This window comes from Psammomys obesus, unplaced genomic scaffold, assembly GCF_907164565.1.
Source record: "Psammomys obesus unplaced genomic scaffold, mPsaObe1.curated_primary_1811, whole genome shotgun sequence".
Lineage (NCBI taxonomy): Eukaryota > Metazoa > Chordata > Mammalia > Rodentia > Muridae > Psammomys > Psammomys obesus.
In genome coordinates this window covers 14,540,284-14,559,628 of record NW_026596051.1, presented here as the reverse complement: position 1 = coordinate 14,559,628, position 19,345 = coordinate 14,540,284, and the positions used below count along the sequence as shown (strand labels likewise).

Genomic DNA, 19,345 nt, shown 5'->3' with positions numbered 1-19,345 from the left:
TATTATTATTATTATTATTATTATTATTATTATTATTATTATTATTATTATTATTTGAGACAGGGTCTCTCTACATAGCACAAATTCACAGAGATTCTCCGGCCTTCCAAAATCTAAGATTCAAGGTATACACCATCATCCTTGGCTTAAATTTAAACATATTTTTAAAGTCTTAATTTTAAGGTGGGCATAGTGGCACATGCCTTTAATCCCAGCATTCAGGGAGGTGGAAGCGGGCAGATCTCAGTGAGTTTTGAGGCCAGCCTGGTCTACAAAGTGAGCTCTAGGATAGCCAAGGCTACACAGAGAAACCCTGTCTAGGAAAAAAAAAAAGTCTTAATTTTTTGGGGGTTGGGATGCATTTCAGTGGTAGATTGCATGCTTCGTATACAGAAGTACTAGGCTCATTCCCCAGCACCAAAAACTGATGCCAATACCTTTACATGCAGAAAGTATTCAACTCATAAATGTACAGCCGATGACTGTTTACTGAGTGAATGCATCTCTATAACCACTCAAATCAAGAGAAAGAACTTAATTTTTAAAAATTTTATGTGTATGAGTGTTTTGCCTCATATATGTACCACATGTGCCTGGTACCCTCAAAAGGCACAAGATTGGATTTTTCTGGCACTGGAGTTACAGGTGGTTGTGAGCCACCATGTGGGTGCTGGAAATAGAACCCAGGTCATATAGAAATGCAGTGTTCTTAAATGCTGAGCCAGCCCGTGCTGCTTTTATTTCCAGCTCCCAGACACTATAGTAACCTTATTTTGCATCCTAAGTAACTATTATTTTGGCTTTTATCATCATAGACTGGATTTTCTCTGGATTGAACTGTATTTAAATAGACTCATTAACTCTGTGTCAGGGTTTGTTTTTTTGTTTATTGTTTTTTTTTCTCAGTGGTATGTTTTTGAAACTTACCTGTGTTTCTCTGAGTATCAAGAATTTTTTTTACACTTGATCTTAGCCAAAAGGCCGAGAAGCGATAAGAATTTTTTTTGTAATAACTTGATTTCAGAAGTTCCCAGTTCAGGTCTGTTATAAATAATGTGGCTCTGAGTATTGTCATACATGATTTCTGGTCCTCACTTGTACATATTTCTATTGCATATATACCTAGGAATAAAGCTGCTGGGTCATGTAGATGATTCCTGTGCATGCATTTAGCTTTGCTAGCCTCTGAGTCCATTCCTGGAGTGATCATGCAGACTGCTAGATATTCCATGAGCACCCACGGAGCTTCAGATCCCTCAGGATCCCTGCCCGTGCTTAAAACTGCCACTTCTAGTCCTAAGCTAGTCTGGAGGGTCCCATTTGGCTTTAGTTTCCTTTAAAGTTTTTATTTGTTTGGTTGTTTATTGTGTGTTGTATACACGTCACGAAGTCAGAGGACAGCTTGCAGGAATCAGTTTTCTCCTTCCGCCATGAGTGTTCCAGAGGTCAAACTCAGGTCAGGCTTGGTGGCGAGTGCCTTTACCTGCCGACCCATCTCAGGCCCACTGTTTTTTGTTTTGTTTTGTTTTTCATTTCATCAGGGACTTGTGATGTTGAGTATAATACATTTCTCTTTCCTTATTCCCTCTGCCCCTTGTTTTGTCTGCAACTAAGCCACAACCTCGGCCCCTTAATGTTTTCTGATAATGTTAGAAATGTGCAAGTGACACATTTACATAATTTTCTTTTCTTGCTCTGTTGCTGTTACAAATGCATTTGATTTTTTTTTTTTTTTATCTTGAGCTTTTGTCTCAGCATAGTCCCACTGGTTTGTTATGTGTCACTATTATATGACAGAGCTCAGTAATAGAATGTTTGCCCCACATGCGCAAGGCTCTGGTCTCAGTCTCCAGTTCAGCAAGATAAAGATAAAAAGCTAGTCAGTCACAAAGCAGCTTTGTGGGTAGACTAAAAACTTCCTCTGTTGCTTGCAGGCTTCCCTGCCAGTGCAAGAATACCTGTTCATGCCGTTCGACCAGGCACACAAGCAGTACGAGACTGCCAGGCACCTGCCACCTCCCCTCTATGTGCTGTTTGTGCAGGCCACTGCATACGGGCAGGCTTGTGGTGAGTATGGGGGCTGGGCAAGGAGGGGACTATGGGAGAAGCCATAGTGAGAAAGGACTGCCTTCCTCAGATAGTTCCCCGGCTTTGCCCAAGAGCCCTCTGGTGACAGATGCTGCCTCCTCTTTGCACCTTCAGTGTGGCTGCTAAGCCAGCTAGCCTGAGGCTTGAATAATGTGATGGACATTTCAGAATGAAAGCTTTGAATCTTCATGAGCCTGGCTGTTCAGCTTTTAGGTACAGTGCCCAGGCAGCCTGTGTAGCTCTCAGTGCTCACTCCATCAAGAAACACTGGACAGGTAGATCTCTGTCTCCTGTTGTGTTTTGGGGTGGGGTGCTTGGAGAATGCAGGTCCTGGGCAACACTCCCAGGCTTTCACATACCTGAGGTAGCCTGCATGACTTTGTGTTGCCTTACCAGTGAGAGGAAGAACCCTCAGCTGCTCAGGACAGCCTGTGGCTCTGCTAAGGTTTTTAAAAAGTTTTTTTGCTCTACCCCAGTGCAGCTCTCACTTAGCACTAAACTCTTCTTCCTGTTCATAACTTATCCCATGGCATCAGGCAGACATGTACTGTTCCTGTGCATGCCCTTGTCCCAGCCATGGCACCAAGACATTACTGTGTCTTTTCTTGTGTCTTCTTGGTCCGTCTCGCCTTCTCCTTCCCCTTTGTTCTCTTCCGTTGCCATCATCAGCTCATATGAAATCCTCCTCCCAGCCCCCTAGACAGGGTGAGTAACTTTCTCTTGTGTTTAAACTTCTGCTGTTCCCACTTGTATTTTCTTAGATTTAAGAGCAAACTGTTAAAAAGACTGTTGTAGTGAGGGCTTGACTCTGTGGCAGGTGACTGTCCCGCATGTGGGCGGTGAGCTCGACCCCAAGACAGTCTCCAGTGCTCACTTGGGGTGACTTGCTTGCTTGGTTGGAATGGGGTGGTTTGTATATTGTTTCCAGATATAAAGCAGTAGTTGGCAGTCGGTGGGGGGGTCTTTTTTCTTTACAGTGTAGTTAGGCAAATCGTATGAGGTTCTGTGACATTCCCACACTTACGGTAGAGAAGGAGGAGTTGGGGTATAGCTTACGTCCTGGGTTCCATCCCCCAGTACCATCAGGGAAAAGGGCAGAGGAAGTAGAGTGTGGCTTATTTGTTCACAGCAGTAGGACGTGCCCGTAGACCGCTCATGGGACAGCAGGGCAGATTGTCACTGAGTGCTTGAGAGCCAAGCTGAGTCCAGTGAGCCTGAAGTGGCTCTGCTCTGCTTGTTTCCTGAGTGGGGTTTGTTTCTGCATGGGCACTAAGTTCCTCTATGTAGGCGTAATAACATTATGCTCCATATGGGTGTGAGACTCAAGAGTGTAGTTACTTCTCTGTTCTGTGGGCTGGGAATCAAAGCCACAGCCTTATGCATGTTAACCCTGTGTGACAGTTCTCACCCTCAAAGCTAATGTAGCTAAAAATGTAGCCCTTAGTCCATCAACCTCCTGCCACTCAAAAAAACAGCTACTGCTTCCCAACATGTTATATAGATATGGAAACTGAGCTTCGGGTCAGTAAGATTACCTTCCACATCACAAATTCAGTAATGAATAGGACAGGAATTGAGGTCTGGGACTAGGCTTGCAGTATCCATGTTCCTGCCTGCTCTTCTCCACTGCCCAGTGAAGTGACCAGGGCAGCTCAGGTGCTTAGTGACATGCAGAATCCAGAACTTTTTACAGAGAGTGACCCATCATCTCTGGGATGTGGATGGTGCCAGCTTCTGGGTGAGAGCTTCTTAGGACAGCTGGTGGGAGAGTCCTGTGGGGTGTCCTGGGTTCCACCAGTCTCAGGGATGCTTACCTGGGAAGCGGTGCTCTGGATTATTTGTTCTTAGCAAACCCTAGAGAAAAGACTTTAGTTTCTGTCTTCTTCCTTTGTGTGGACAGAGGGTGCCCTCACACTCAGCCAGTAGAGCTGGGACAGGGAAGGGAGAAGCCCAGGGGCTGAGTCGGCTTGACTCAGCAACCTCCCAGCAGTTTTTCCAATAGGCCTTTTCTCATCTCCAGATAAGACGTTGTCTGTGGCCATTGAAGGCAGCGTGGATGAAGCCAAAGCTCTCTTCAAACCCCCTGAGGACTCCCAAGGTAACATGGTAAATGGGAGACCTCACCAAGGATACCAAATCACTCCCAAGGTCTTGGTCCATTGAGAACTAGCCGGCCTGATGCTGTATAGCAGGAGGCTTGACTTTATTGTCAGTTTTAGGATAGGCCAAGAGAACTCAGTTTCCAGAGTCACCAAATGCAGCCTTTGGATTTCAGTCCTGCCACTCACTAGTACTCACCAGCACTTGACCCTGAGGAAGCAGGTAACATTTTTGACTCATTGTAAAAGGTAGCTGGAAGCTGATTATGGATTAATGACGATGGTCCCTGAAGTCTGACAGCGACAGCAGGAAACATTGCCATAGGTTTAAAGCCAAACTGGTTAATACAGCAATTTTCAGGGCATCCAGTGTAACATACTGAGACCCAGTTTCAGTCACCCCTACTTGTCCCCAGAAAGGAAAATTCCTCATATAGAATCAGAATCATTGTGTGTATTCCATGAAAAAACAGTCTTATCTTCTGCATGCGGCAGCCCTCTATACCTGCATTGTTATTTATGCTGTTCTTAGAACCACATTACTAATAGATAGCTTTATGCTCCATAGAAAGACATTTAAAAGACCCTTGAAAACCACCCTGGAAGGTGGAGACATGGCTCAGTAGGTTAAGTGCTTGCTGCACAAACATGAAGGCCTGAGTTCTGGCCCCCAGTCCCCACAATCAAAAAAAGCTGGCTATGACAGCACAGTGGCACACACCTGTAATCCCAACACTTGGGGAGGCAGAGGCAGGTGGATCTCTGTGAGTTCAAGGCCAGCCTGGTCTACAAAGTCTAGGACAGCCAAGGCTATACAGAGAAACCCTGCCTCAAAACAGTATAATATATGCTTTTAACTTCAGTGCTGGGGGTAGATAAAGGCAGATCCCAGGAGCTGCCTGGCCAGCCAGTCTAACTGGAATATCCAGCTTTGTGAAAGACTGCCTCAAAAATAAATAATTAAACAAAACCTGCATATGGTGGTGCCTTCATTTAATCCAGCACTCAGTAGGCAGAGACAAGCAGCTAGATCTCTGTGAGTTTGAGGCCAGCCTGGAGTACAATGTGAATTCTAAGACAGTTAGAACTGTATAGGTTCTGTTTCAAAAAAAAAAAAAAACAAAAATAAAATGGAGAGATGATTGATAGGTGCATTCTGAGTACAAACTCTGGCCTGTGTTCACACACACATGCACGCATACACACATATACCTGGTGGGATTCTAAGTCATTCTTTTTTTCCATTATGTTTTCTATTCCAAGTAAGAAGCAGCCAATTAACTCAATACTTATTTGAAGGAACTCAAACAAAGGACCGTCTCTGGGTGGGCCCCTCAGTCCCTGTGTTTGAGGTTCGTCATCAGGGAGCCTCTGCAGTTACCTCACTTCTCTCTACCTTCTCTGTGTGGCTTCAGATGATGAGAGCGACTCTGATGTGGAGGAGGAGCAGACCACGGTGAGCCCTGTTTCTGCTGTGGGAATGTCACACAGCCATGCTGATGTTCTCAAGCACCACACTCCTAAAAGCAAGAGGAGGAGGGTAGAATAGGTTCTGCTGGGACAAGAGCAGGGCAGCTGGGCAGCTGAGGCAAAAGGTCCCATGCAGCTGTGCCGAGGCTCTGGGAGTTAGAGAGATGCGAAGGGGCAATTAATATAACTCATACTTGGGTCTTTCTTTTGTCCAGAAGCGGCGTCGACCCACACTTGGGGTTCAGTTGGATGACAAGCGCAAGGAGATGCTGAAAAGGCACCCACTGTCAGTCTTGATTGATCTGAAGTGCAAAGGTCTGACTATATTCACTTCATGCCCCCAGTACCTCAGAGCTTGGTCAGTTGTTGGTGCAAAGGGTCCAGTAAGCTAGAAACTCTTTGCCTGTAATATTTCAGTCTTCTATTTCTGTTTTTCCTCCTTAAAAAAAAATTTTTTTTAAAGAGCCAATTCTAGTTCCATTGAAGATTTATTTATTATTTATACAGTATTCTGCCTGCATGCCCTGGAAGAGCAGTCATTGCTCTACCTTTGAACCATCTCTCCAGCCCCTAAAAAAAAATTTTTTTTAACATTTATTTATTGTGTGTGTGTTCGCACATACCACTGCAGCAGCTTGTGGAAGTCAGAGAACAGCATGTGGGAATTGACTCTTTGTGCCATGCGCGTCTCAAGAATTGGGCTGAGACTATGAGGTGGCCAGTGCCTTTACTCTCTGAACTGTCTCACTGGCCATTTTCATTTTACATGGAATGATGTTTTTGTTTTTATTGTTCTTTTGAGACAGGGTCTCTCTATAGTATTTCTGTCTGTCCCGGAACTTGCTATGTAGCCTTCAATTTAGAGATCTCCTTGCCTCTGCCTTCCAAGTGCCGGGATTCAGTACATGCACCACCTCGCCTGGCCTCTGTGCTTGATTCATAAATGCGCTGCTCTTTTCCTGATCCTCCAGACAACAGTGTGCTTCATCTGACTTTCTACTATCTCATGAACCTCAACATCATGACCGTGAAAGCCAAAGTGACAACCGCCATGGAGCTCATCACCCCCATCAGTGCAGGGTATGGGGAAGGCACTATAGGGATGGGGCATGGGTCGGGGATGAGGGGAGAGCGCCTGTTCTCCGTCTTCCCTCTGGCTGAGAGAGGGTCCTCTGCCATGTTGACTTCTGTTAGTGTGTTCCCACATTGTGGGAGTCCTGGCATTCACCGAGATTTAGAAGCGTTCTCTGAGTTGTGTATGTGAGAACTCTTACTACACAGCAGATAAAACCAGTGATAACAGCATATTTAGTGTGTAGGGCAGAGCTGCAGGCTTTTTGCAGGCAGTAAAATACATGAATGAGTGTGGAAGACATGACCATATTGACAAATTTTGGCCCTTCTGTTTCTGTCCCAAGGTGGCAGGGTTTTGTTTTCCAGCTCAGGAAGTCCTTAACTTGGTGGTAAGTGGAGGACTGTAAACAGGCAGCCACAGCAGCTCCAGCAAGCCCCTGACCTTGGTAGTCATGGCCTGTAGTCCAGACTAGGAAGAACAGAGGACAGAAACGACCTGGGTAAACTGGCCTACACGTAGGGGATCACTGCTCTGACTTAGTACTCCTGGTCCTGCCTGACCTGGTCCTGCTGTCAGCTGGAGAAAGAACACTGAGGCTCAGAAAGGCTCCACTCTGGTGCCTAGTGGAGTGGAGCTCTTCCTATCCCTTCTATTCCGCCAGATGAAAGGAGTTCCTGGCCTTAGACCCTGTGCTTAGAGCCTGCACTTTGTGTTCATGCCTCTTCTGCCTTTAGGGAGTAGTGTTGGGCTGCGGGAGGGTGTGCTAGGTGCAGTTAACCTTGTTCCCAGCAGAGGGAGTCCAGAGCTTGTTTCTTCTAAGTTCCACATATCCATCAGGTCTTCACTGAACAATTCTAGGACCGTTTTTTGTTTTGTTTTATTTCTTTGAGAGGAGGTTACTGTGTAGTCCTAGCTGGTCTGGAACTTGCTATGTAGACCAGGCTGGCTTCCAACTCACAGAGATCATCCTGCTTCTTGGATTCAAGGTCTGCCTAGGCTGTGTAGAATTCCAGGCTAAGATACAGAGTAAGATCATATCTCCAAAAGACTAAGTAGGTTTAAAGGGGTAGAAATGCCAAGTACTCTGATCATTGCTCCTTGAATTAATTTGTCAAATTGCTACACCATACACTACAAATGTACATTCTGTTTTTCCATTTGTACAGTGTAGAGAAATCGCTTCAAAACATGGTGCTTATCTAGTGTGTCCAAGGACCTGTGCTCAGTGTCCAACTCTGCAGAAAAACAAAACATTTAATTGTGCATGTAAAGTTATTGTTGTACTTATTTCTGGCACTATTTCTATTTCTAACTTCATGTGGCTTTGCTCCTCCAAAATAGTGCTTGGCCTCCAGATAATTTGTATATGTGTGTGTGCTTATGTTCAGGTGTATGTGTATGGAGGTCAGAGGTTCCACATTAGGTATTTTCCTCAGTCATTCTCCACCTTACTTTTGAAACAAAGTCTCACTGAACTTGGAGTTTAGACAGGTTAGCCAAAAGCCCAGGGATCCATCTGTCTCTACCTCCTCAGGGACTGTAGTTGTGTGCTGCTCTACATGGATTTTTATTTGGATGGTGGACGTTGAATTCAGGCTATCATGCTGTGCAGCAAACACTTTACCAACTGGGTTATCATCTCAGCCCCACTATATAATTCTGGAAGGGATAATAGAGCAAAACAAAGCAAAATACAAAAGAGTTAAGTTCTCAAGAACCAGGGAGATGGCTTATTGGGAAAAGCACTTGGGATGCAAGGCTGATGGCCTGCGTTCAATTCCCGGCACTGATGGTGATTGCACCTGTTATCCCATTGAGGTGGGAGTTTGGGGCTCAGCAATCAGCTAGAAGCTTCTCAGCCCAGCTTGCTTGGAATGTACTGTACCAGGCAGGAGGAGAGACCTGCCATAGTAAGATAGAGGACAAGAAGTGACTACTGAAAATTATCCTCAGTGTGCCACAGTGCACACAAAATAAAGAAAAAATGCTGTTCTTTCTGATCAGAGAGTGTGAACTTCGGCTGCCAGCCTTGCTGGCATCACGAGCTTCAGTAGCCCACCTTTCAAAGCCTTGAGTTTGTACCTTGAGAAATGGGATGATAATCCTTTCTGCTTCATAGTGTTGGGAGAGTCCATGGGCTTGAAGCACATGAAGGATTTGGCTCACAGAAAACCTTCTGTGCAAGAGGGTGGTAGAGCCAGGTGTGGTTGGTGCATATCTTTAATCCCAGCACTTGGAGGCAAAGACAGGTAGATCTCTAAGTTCAAGGCCAGCCTGATCTACACACTGAGTTTCACAACAGCCAGGACTACACAGAGAAACCTTGTTTCCAAAATAAAGACTTAAAAAAAAAAAAAAAAAAGATGGTGGTTGACATGGTAAGAGCTGAGGGTACATCACCTCTCTCCAATGCCCAGGTCCACTTTGAAGCACCGTGTTAGCCAGCATTCTCACTGCAGTCTTTTCTTCTGCAGAGACTTACTGTCTCCTGACTCGGTCTTGAGCTGCTTGTATCCAGGAGATCATGGAAAGAAAACTCCAAATCCAGCTAATCAGTATCAGTTTGATAAAGTTGGGTGAGTATACAGGGTTTCCAACTTTCCTTGATTTTATGTCTGTATCTGGTAGTTCAGACCACACTGGTGACCTTTTAGGGCCAGAGGTTCCCCAGAGGACATTGGGGCTACAGGAGACATCTTCCTGTTCTTGCGCAGAAGACAAAGGGATATCATGGAAAGAAGAAAACGTGGGAAATATAGGGACTCCAGGGTGAGGGATGTGGCTCTGTGGTAGTGTGGTGGGTAAGATCCCTAGTACTGACAAAAAAGGGGTGGGGGCAGTATCAACAATAAAATGTGCAGAAGTAGTCTGAGGTGACCCATGAAGATGGTTCGATACTCTCTTAACCCAGAAAACCCTACAAAATGATACAACTCAAGAGGTTCAAATCGTCATGTTCACTTTGTAGGATATAATGGTGGAATCAGTAGTACGGCTGGGCCAAACAGTGGCGCTGGACACAGGGTCAGTGGCCAAAAGAGTGCTGAAGTTTCGCTGCATATGCTTGCAAATGAGTGTAATGCAGGGTTTAGATGTAGATTCTCCAGTCATTGGACTTCTGCAGTGAACCAAGCACCTCAGATGCCAACGAACTTAGAGAGCTCCTGGCGTATTAATCTGTATATGACTCCCCTGCCATATTGAGATGATCCTCACTTGAAAAGGAAAAATATTGTTCCAAAGCCAGGAGAGGAGTTTGTACAGAAGAAAGATATTTCTAAAGAAATAAAAAAGTTATGGCAGGGGAATAAATTCAGCATAAATACATGCAGATAAAAGTAGAAACAGACAAAAACCCCAATAAAATGTATGCACTTTAATTCTCTTGAGTATTCAAAATTTTAAAAGCTGTAAGTGAGTAGAGTAGTGAAGAGGTCAATGCACTGTTGTTTTGAGAATCGCTTGATGAAGGAAAGGTTTCAAGGCAAAAAGAAGTAAATATTAGAGTTGTAATTCCAGGTAGGGAACTTACGCAGTAAGGGAGCTTCAGCTTGTGGGACTGGGATGCGGGGAGGGCCATATCTGGGGGCCATTCAGTCCTAGGGACTGAGCATAGGGCCTTGTATGAAGTATGAAGGCCATGCTCCTGAGCTCATTCCCAACTCATACAATTATTTTACTCTGTCTTTTTTTTTTTTTTTTTTTTTTTCAGCATCCTGACTTTGAAAGACTATGTACTTGAGTTAGGTCACCCCTATTTGTGGGTACAGAAGCTGGGTGGCCTCCACTTCCCCAAAGAGCAGCCCCAGGTGTGTACTCTGTCTCTGCTTCCTTGTCTGAGGGGGTGTACCTCTCCTCTTTGTGGACAGATTCCAGAAAGGCCTCTGATAGCTTCATAGGGTTTTGATCTAGCAAAATATCTTCCTTTGATGCTGTGATCTGACCTCCATCCACTCAAGGCACTAGAATTCCTTAGCTAGTCTTCAAGTGTTGAAATTACTTGGTCTTCCCTATGAGCTTCATAGCCACCTAAACCAAAGATAACTCGGTTTTGCCCCTGATGTGGCACAGCTACAGCTTTTGCTGCCCTTGAACTTATGTACAAGGATGCTATAAGTAAGGATGGTATAAGTAAGGGCAGAATCCCAGGGTAGACACCTTAGAAACCTTCCTTTTTTCAGGAGCTAATCACAGCCTATTGGGAACCCTAGTATCTTGTGTTCTTGCCAGTATCTTGTGTTCTTGACCTGTTATAGTGGGTAAACTCTGCCATTCCCAAATAGCACCCGTCTTGGGACATGTCTGTGCAGCCTGGTCGGTCCCAGGAGAGATGGAAGTCCTTAGAGGTAGGAAGGGGGAGTTTTCATGTGTATCCTAATTGTTATTCACTGTTAGCACACAGTGATTGCTGACCACTCACAGAGCGCCAGCCACATGGAGACCACCATGAAACTGCTGAAGACCAGGGTGCAGTCCCGCCTGGCTCTCCACAAGCAGTTTGCATCTCTGGGTAAGCTGGGGCAGGGACTAAGACTTGACAACCACTCAGTCAACATAGGAACAAAAACCACATCCTTTCCCTCAGAACTTGAAAATCCTGATTACAGATCAAAGGGACCCGTGTTCCTGGCCTTACTGAGCAGCGGATGATAGGGCCAGTGGGGAGAGCTGCAGGCCCATTCAGACAGAGGTCTGAGCTCCCTGCAGAGTCATCAGTTCTGTGTCAGCCCTCTCAGGACACCAGAGTCATTTGCACAAGTTCACAGGTTCATCAAGGCAGCCTATCCTAGATCCATGCATCACTGATTCATATGCACTTGCCAGGTATCTAATGAGAGTCTAATTCTTGCTGGTACCCCGTAGAGCCTGAGGGGAGGAATGATGGCACCCTGTATTCATTGAGCTCACATCCAGCTCACTGATTGTACCTACACAGGGATCACCCCATTATCCCTAAGACCTTCTGAGATAGTGCTTTCAAAGGTTTAGCTGAGCCCCTTGGATTGTCTTCTAAGCTCCCACGTGATTATAATGAGCCATTGACCTAGATAGTGGCCTTATGGCTTCTTTTAGTTTATTCAGTAAAAAATTGCTGAGTGTTTATAAGACACTTGTAGGGTGGGGTTTAAGGATTTGGAGGGAATCATATCTTTGTCAGCCAGGCTTTGGTGGCACACACCGTTAATCCCAGCATTCTCGGAGGCACAGTCAGGTGGATCTCTGTGAGTTTGAGGCCAGCCTGGTCTACAGACAGGCTGAGTTCTAGGACAGCCAGGGCTACACAGAGAAACCCTGTCTCAAAAACAAACAAAAAAACAAACAAACAAACAAAAACAAACCAACAAGAACAACAAAATTACTGACAAGCTAGGCATTGGTTTTCCAGGATCCATCTGAAAACAAACCCCCCTTCCCCACCTCCAGGCCAGTTCTTTGGTTCCATAAGGACACTGCTCTCTAGTACAGCATCACCCATCCTCAAGCCTTGCTCCTCACTCAGCATTGCCAACATTGCCAAGGTTGGATGATTGTCATTCACATAGTGTTTCCTGTGTTGGCATACTTGATTTTTAAACACCAGCAGGGAACTGACACAGAACGTTGCAGTTGGTTTTTCTGTCAAGGTCAGCTGAGAAAACACAGCCCTCTCAGCTATTTGATCTAATTAATAGTTCCTGCTGCAGAGGCACTGATGCTAGTTATGGCTGCAGGGTTAGGTTTTGCTACACATTGCCAGCATTAAGGATAAAGCACCCGTGAATGCAGGTGCTGGGTCTGAGCACAGACACATAGCTCTGCATGAAGTGAATGTCATTGAGATGCCTCTACTCCTGGCATGTGAGGAGCAGAACTTCCTGAGTACCAGATGTACTGGACAAATGGCAAGGCTACTTTAGCCCTCAGCAAGCCACAGGCAGCTTCTGGTCCCCCAGTGGCACTTGAGTTCTCCCTGTAATGCCTCCTGCCTTGCTCTCTTTTAGAACATGGCATTGTGCCAGTTACCAGTGATTGCCAGTACCTCTTCCCTGCCAAGGTTGTTTCTCGCCTGGTAAAGTGGGTGATAATTGCCCATGAAGATTACATGGTAGGTAGAACTGCAGCCCCTATGACCATGTCACCATCAGCTCCTGTCCCCACCCTGCCATCAGTGCAGCAGCTCACACTGGTTTCTGTTCTAGGAGCTGCATTTCACCAAGGACATCGTAGAAGCAGGACTGGCTGGGGACACCAATCTCTACTACTTGGCGCTTATTGAGAGGGGAACAGGTAGGTGACTGCTCTGCTGAGCACAGGCCGATAACCAAGTGGCCTCTGAAATACCACACATGCCTAGAGGTTGACCAAAAGAAACAAGAAGGTCCTAGAATCCTCCACAGAGATTTACACACACTAGTGACTAGGAGACCGCCCCTTTCAGTGAGGACTTGTTTTGCAACACAACCACACAGTTTTATGTCATTAAATCCTCAGTAGTCACTGGGGTGGGCTCATCCCACTTAATAGCTGAGGAAATCATGGCCGAGTCACAAGCTCAGTCTCTCAGTGTGTGTGGTTTTGCTTTTTGTTTTACTTCTCCATAGCATCAGACTTCCTTTCTCCCCAACTCACAGAAAGACTAACTGTAAAGACTGGGTAACATAACCTCCCTCCTCCTGCACAGTCCCTGTGGAGATGAGGAAGCTGTGGCTCCTTCCTCTTCTGAGACCTGGCCCTGCCAGGGCCCACCACGGGAGCCACTCGTGCCATGTTCCGGCCTTAGGCTGTAGCCCACCCGACTCACAGCTGTGATCCCTGGGCTCAGGACGCACTCTGAGGTCCTACAGTAGTCAGTATTTTGAATGATTAATAAAATTTGTGGGCTGGGGATATAGTTCAGGGTAGGATACTTGCCTAGCATACTTGAGGCCTTAGATTTATTCCTCAGTACCACAAATGATAAAGTTGGAAGCTTTATAAAGAGCTTATTTAGTTCATACACTTGTGGGTTTGTTACAGTTTTTGTTAAATTTACTTAGTGTATGTGTGTGTGAACTAAGGTCTAAGCAACGAGTTATCAGAGGACAGCTTGAGCGTGTCACTTCTTCAACCTTAGCGCTCCAGGGATCAAACTCAAGTCATGAGGCATAGGAGCAACCATCTTTACTTACTGAGATTTCTCACTGGCCTATTTTTATGCCTTTTTTGTTTTGTTTTGTTAGGACAGAGTCTCACTATGTAGCTCTAGCTGGTCTGGAACTCACTGTGCAGACCAGGCTGGTCTGGAACTCACAGACATCCTTCTACCTCTGGAGTGCTAGGATTAAAAAGGCTTTCCCTGCCACACTGTCTTACTTTTGTTCTTGAGATCAACGCAGGCTGGCCAGAAACCCATTCTGTAGTCCAGGCTGGCCTTGAACTCCTGATCTTCTTTCTTAGGCTCCAGAGTGCTAGGATTGTACACAGGAGCCACCATGCCTGGTTTAACTTAAAAGGCTGAAAATCCAGGGTGACCTGATGAGTATCTCTCTGGGGAAGAGCTTCATGACCAGTGATAAAAGCAAAGATGTGTAGAAGTCACAAGGTGAAAAAGGAAGCCAGAGTGAGGAAGGAGCCAAGATGGTTGAACAACTTCCTGGCACGAAGCACAGTCTCATCAGAAGCACTTTAATCCGCTCAGAAGGCAACTCAGCTTCCCCTTGTCTAGGACATTCCCTCTTCTTACTGGAGCCCACATCTTGCAGGTTTCACCTTGCAGCAGCACAGGGAACCATCTTGTGCTGTAAAGCCCTCTGGGTAATGCATGTGAGCCAAACCAGAAGTACCAGTCAAAAGTCGTCTAGGAACCATGGAGAGGGCTCACTTGCTGCATAGCCTCCTGAGCCTCATGACCTGACTCAGTTCCCAGAGCCCACATAAGGAAGCTGAATGGAGTGGTGTGTATCTGTAATCCCAGCACTCCTGGGGTAAGAAGGGAGCCAGAGATAGAGCATTCTGGAAGCTCTAATAAGTACCATAGCTGCGGAAAAGATACCCTGCCTTAAAACAGAGTGTGGAACGAAAGAAGTGGCTCCTAAGAAATAGTCCACTGACCCATGCATGCTGTGACATGCACCTACACGCACACACACACACACACACACACACACACACACACACACACACACACCATACCTAAATAAAGTGTAACAACAGCAGGGGTCAAAGACTACCGCCAGAGGGAAAGTTAATATGTGGAGCTATTTTGTTTACTCACTATGAGTGCAGATTTGATGCCAGGCAGTTTTGGTTGCAGGTGTTTAATAGTAGAGAAGTTTCTGTCAGAGCCTCACTTTCCTCATATGTAAATTGGGTGTGAGAAGCTGGGAACATTTGCCACTAGTCCTGGATGGGAGTCAGAAACAGGAGAACTAGGAGTTCAAAGTTGTGCCTTGGTTATATATTGAATTTGAAGCTAGCTTGGGCAATGTGACGCTCTCTCCATAGCAACAAAAAAATTCTTTAAAAAAAAAAAAAAGAAAAGAAAGAAAGAAAGGGACTGGAGAGGTGGCTCAGTTTAGAAGCACTGCCTGCACATCCAGAGGACCTGAGTTCAAGCCCCCACACCCACATGGCAGCTCACAGCCACCTGTAACTCCAGTCCCAGGGCTCCAGTGCCTTCTTCTGGCTTCCGAAGGCACTGCCTACATGTTGGCGCAAAGATACATAGAGGCTAAACAACCAAACACAGAAACATCACACACACACACACACACACACACACAAATATTTTTAATTATGACATGTCTCAAGGTAGCAGATTTAATCCATTGATAAATCCCAGCAAGTAGAACAAGATCTTTAGAGGAACCAGAATCCCTGTACCTTACAATCAGCAAGCTGGCCTTTCTACATTCTACTTAGATTCTAAAACAGTTAGTACCAGAGGCTTGGCAGCACTTAAATTAATAGGAGACGTTTGTGTTGGCTCTGAACAGGGTGGAGACCATATGGAACACTGAGTAACCACTGACTTTCTGCCTGTTCCCTCTTCTCAGCTAAACTTCAAGCTGCGGTGGTGCTCAACCCTGGCTACTCTTCCATCCCACCCATTTTCCGACTCTGTCTAAACTGGAAAGGGGAGAAAACCAACAGCAATGATGACAATATTCGGGTAAGGCCCACATGGGTATCAGGAGGAACAGGTCGAGCCCCTTGTAGCTCTTGTGGTGCCGTCAGGCTCAGCCATGAAGTAAAAGGCTGGCCAGTGTGTCCAGCCATACTAGGAAGCAAATGCTGAGGTGCTGGCTTCCCACCCACACAGGCTATGGAGAGTGAGGTCAACGTGTGCTACAAGGAGCTGTGTGGTCCTCGGCCCAGCCACCAGCTCTTAACCAACCAGCTGCAGAGGCTGTGTGTGCTGCTGGATGTCTACCTAGAGACAGAGAGCCATGATGACAGCGTAGAGGGCCCCAAGGAATTTCCTCAGGAGAAGATGTGCCTGCGGCTTTTTAGGTGAGTAGAGGGCTGGGCTCGCATGACTCCTCATGAGGACGTGAACATCCATCACAGCCCTCTAGAAGACTAGGTCTCATTGGACAGGGCTTGGCACAGAGGCATCTGTAACTTTTTGTAGCAGAAAATTCTATTATCAGATTTCCAGGAACTTTTTTTTCCTTCCTGAGACTTCCCTGCAGCTGGCTTACCTGTCAGGCTTGGTCATCCCTGGAGAAGCTCACTCAACCAAGGAAATTGTCCTGAGCCATGCTAAAAAGCTTTGGCGGAATTTTGAGTGTTTTCTATGGGACAGTAAACAGCAGGGCCTGTTTACTTTTAATATACAAGTGCATCCCCACTCTCCCTAGTGAGTTTGCTGGCATCTTTGAGTGTCTTCCCTTGGTGAGATTCAAGACATGGCAGTCAGGAAGCATAGACAAAAAAAAAAAAAAAAAAAAAAAAAAAAAAACCCAAAAAACAAACCAAAACAAACAAAAAACCAGCTCTTCTAGAAAGCAGGCAGCTGAGCATACTGATGACAGCAGCACTCTGTCTAGCACTGAGCCCTGGTCCTAGGGCTGAAGTCGGGGAGTAAGGCCTTCTTAGTTAGAGCTCAAGATGACTCAGGTAGTTCGTGCAGGTAAAGCTCCCAAGTGATTCTGCCCCAAGTTCAGGGCTTGGAGTATGCTAGCAGGTCTTGGCAACTTGTATACAGAGTGTCTGGGCTTGCAGTACCTCAGGCTAATATTACATTTTCTTGGGTATTAGGGCTTTCTTTCCTGTTTGTTCCCAAATGTACGTTTTTATTCTTTTAAAACCCTAAGGAATTACTTCTAGGTCTCCCTTCTCTTTTGGACAAGGGGTGAGGAATGTCTTTGGATTATAATTCTTTATCATTTATCAGGCCTGATATCATGGCTCGTGCCTATAATCTTAGCACTTGGAAGCTGGAGACAAGAGGATTCCCATGAGTTCAAGGCCAGCCTTTTTTTCTGCTAAAGAAAAAACAAAACCTGCATAGCCAGTTCTGACTTACAGAAAGTTAGAAGCCTTGTTCTTGCCTGGCCCCTCCACTGCCCTGGTTCATGGTGTTGATAATAATAACCCCCATCCCCACGTGGCCACAGGGAAGCAGAGCTGACTGCCACACTCCATTCTGAGTCCTGTTCTCTGCAGTGGGTGTGTGTGATGTCTCAGCTCCTCCCACCTCCTCACCTACTCCAGCACATTTGCAGGGTGGGAGCCCACACACAGCCTCTGCTTGTTTTCTCTTAAGGGGTCTCAGAAGACCCGCTTCCTGAAGTGTTGCGCTCTGGGAGGATCTTACATAACCAATGGGTGGACTATAGGTTCCTGGCCTAGAGCCCAGCTGACTACTGGGGTTAGGATCGTTAAGAGGCTGAGTTTGGGGTGCCAGTGTGAGCAATGGTAGACCTGAGCTCAGCTTAGACTAAGACATCCTGCGTAGGTGTACCCCTCTGAGGAACCTCCTGGAGGCATAAGCTATGAATGATCCCAGGTTGAGATTCAGTTCCAGCTCCCACCTATGAGATAAGGGGTCACTGTAATTCAACCTCCAAGCAGCACATACTTCATATGTTATGGAAAGATTAAATTGAGGTTGAGAAGTGCCGGCACAATGCAGGCTAGATAAGCTCTCGGCCACTGAGGAAAAGAAGGTTTTAATATCCTTCAGCCACTGGTGAAAAGTAAAAACTTTCCTTACCTCTTTCCACCTCCTGCTGCCTATTCACATGTTGTCTTATTTACTTTCTTATTGTGACAAACAGCATGGCCAAAAGCTACTTGGAGAGAAAAGGGTTTACCTCAGTTTACAGTTATAGCCCTTCATGAAGAGAAGGCAGGGCAGGAGCTGAAGCAGAGACCATGGAGGGCTGCTGCTCCCTGGCTTGCTCTCCATGCCTTCCTCACTCCACTTCCCATTTGACTCTGGCTTGTGTTAAGTTGACAAAGAACTACCCTGTACACACACTCCCTTAGACCAAGTCCCCGAGAGCCCCTCTGTGACTGCTTGTTGGATGTCATTCATAGACAGATGGAGGAAGAAGGAGCGCTTTTTGTAGATGTTTGTCTTTGTAAAGTTGTGTGGAGGATGTTCCTCTGTGAGGTTTTGCTTGAGGACACAGAATTACTAATAAAATCTTCACATAGATTTTATGTGAAAGAGGAAGGGAGGAAGTTTGAACATAGGTCTTGGCCTGCCTGCTCATGACTCAGCCTTCCTGGAACAAACAGGCTTTGGTGTCAGACCTGGTTTTTGCCTCTATTGCTTCCTGGCCACGCACTATTGAGCATAATCTTGCCTCCTTTGCAATTAAGAAATAAAGTGGTTGTTGATAAAGTTATAAATAATGATCCAAAGCGTGAGGATGTTTGGGCACTGTCCCCCAAATGCAACATTAAGGGATTCTCCAGGTTCACACATTTGTAAACACAGAGACACTTTTTAAAAGATGGTATCACACCTTCACTGGTGTGAGCTGATTTTCCTACAGTGCCCTGTGCCTGAGCTACACACCTCTGACTTTGCCCCAGCTATGTGACGTTCTCTTGTGAGTGAACTGTATTAACTTGTTTTATCAGTCCAAAGGCATGCTATTAACTGCTCTCCCTTTTCTTGTTTCTCTAGGGGCCCAAGTAGGATGAAGCCATTTAAATATAACCATCCTCAAGGATTCTTCAGCCACCGCTGACTTCCCTCTCTACTTGTTGTTCCCTCAGAGCCCTGCCCTGGGTCCTGGGGATCTGCTTTTTGCTCTGGACGTGTAGTTCTTGATATTTTCCAAAGACACCAGATGATTAAAATGTCACCTGAACAAATAGCCTTTGTAGCTCCTTGAGCAGTCTGGAGGAGCAGGTGGGACCATGGCCACATAAAGATTATTTCTGGATGAGCTTTGTAAAGGTGGCCAAGAAATGTGGGTTCTAAAGAGGTGCCGCCTGCTTGTCTACCCCTGCCTTGTAGGGACAAAATAAGTACCAAGATATTTTATAGGGACAAAATATCTTGGTACTTTTTATCCTGGACCCCTACTGATTGGGAGGTTGCAGGAGAAACTGAAGTTAGTAGATCCAAATATTCCTTTCTCAGCCTTCATTCCTTCTGCTAGACTTGTCTTTGTCTCTTGATGCCCTAATA

General features: G+C 45.8%; 1 protein-coding gene across 6 annotated transcripts in view; it reads left to right on the top strand.

The window, feature by feature from the left end:
• The window catches only part of Thoc5 (THO complex subunit 5), a 33,335-nt gene extending 14,307 nt beyond the window's left edge, over window positions 1-19,028 (top strand). For 5 of the 6 annotated variants that reach the window (XM_055624159.1, XM_055624158.1, XM_055624160.1 and 2 more), the window contains 14 exons: window positions 1,935-2,067; window positions 2,758-2,793; window positions 4,109-4,186; window positions 5,603-5,643; window positions 5,873-5,972; window positions 6,629-6,737; window positions 9,207-9,308; window positions 10,445-10,541; window positions 11,128-11,242; window positions 12,714-12,817; window positions 12,912-12,999; window positions 15,747-15,862; window positions 16,013-16,203; window positions 18,836-19,028. In XM_055624159.1, coding sequence (XP_055480134.1) covers window positions 1,935-2,067; window positions 2,758-2,793; window positions 4,109-4,186; window positions 5,603-5,643; window positions 5,873-5,972; window positions 6,629-6,737; window positions 9,207-9,308; window positions 10,445-10,541; window positions 11,128-11,242; window positions 12,714-12,817; window positions 12,912-12,999; window positions 15,747-15,862; window positions 16,013-16,203; window positions 18,836-18,899 — 1,374 coding nt within the window. In that variant the 3' untranslated portion in view covers window positions 18,900-19,028. The remainder of the gene's footprint in view (window positions 1-1,934; window positions 2,068-2,757; window positions 2,794-4,108; window positions 4,187-5,602; window positions 5,644-5,872; window positions 5,973-6,628; window positions 6,738-9,206; window positions 9,309-10,444; window positions 10,542-11,127; window positions 11,243-12,713; window positions 12,818-12,911; window positions 13,000-15,746; window positions 15,863-16,012; window positions 16,204-18,835) is intronic. The other variant, XM_055624162.1, reaches the window with a different exon arrangement.
• The last annotated feature ends 317 nt before the right edge of the window (window positions 19,029-19,345 follow it).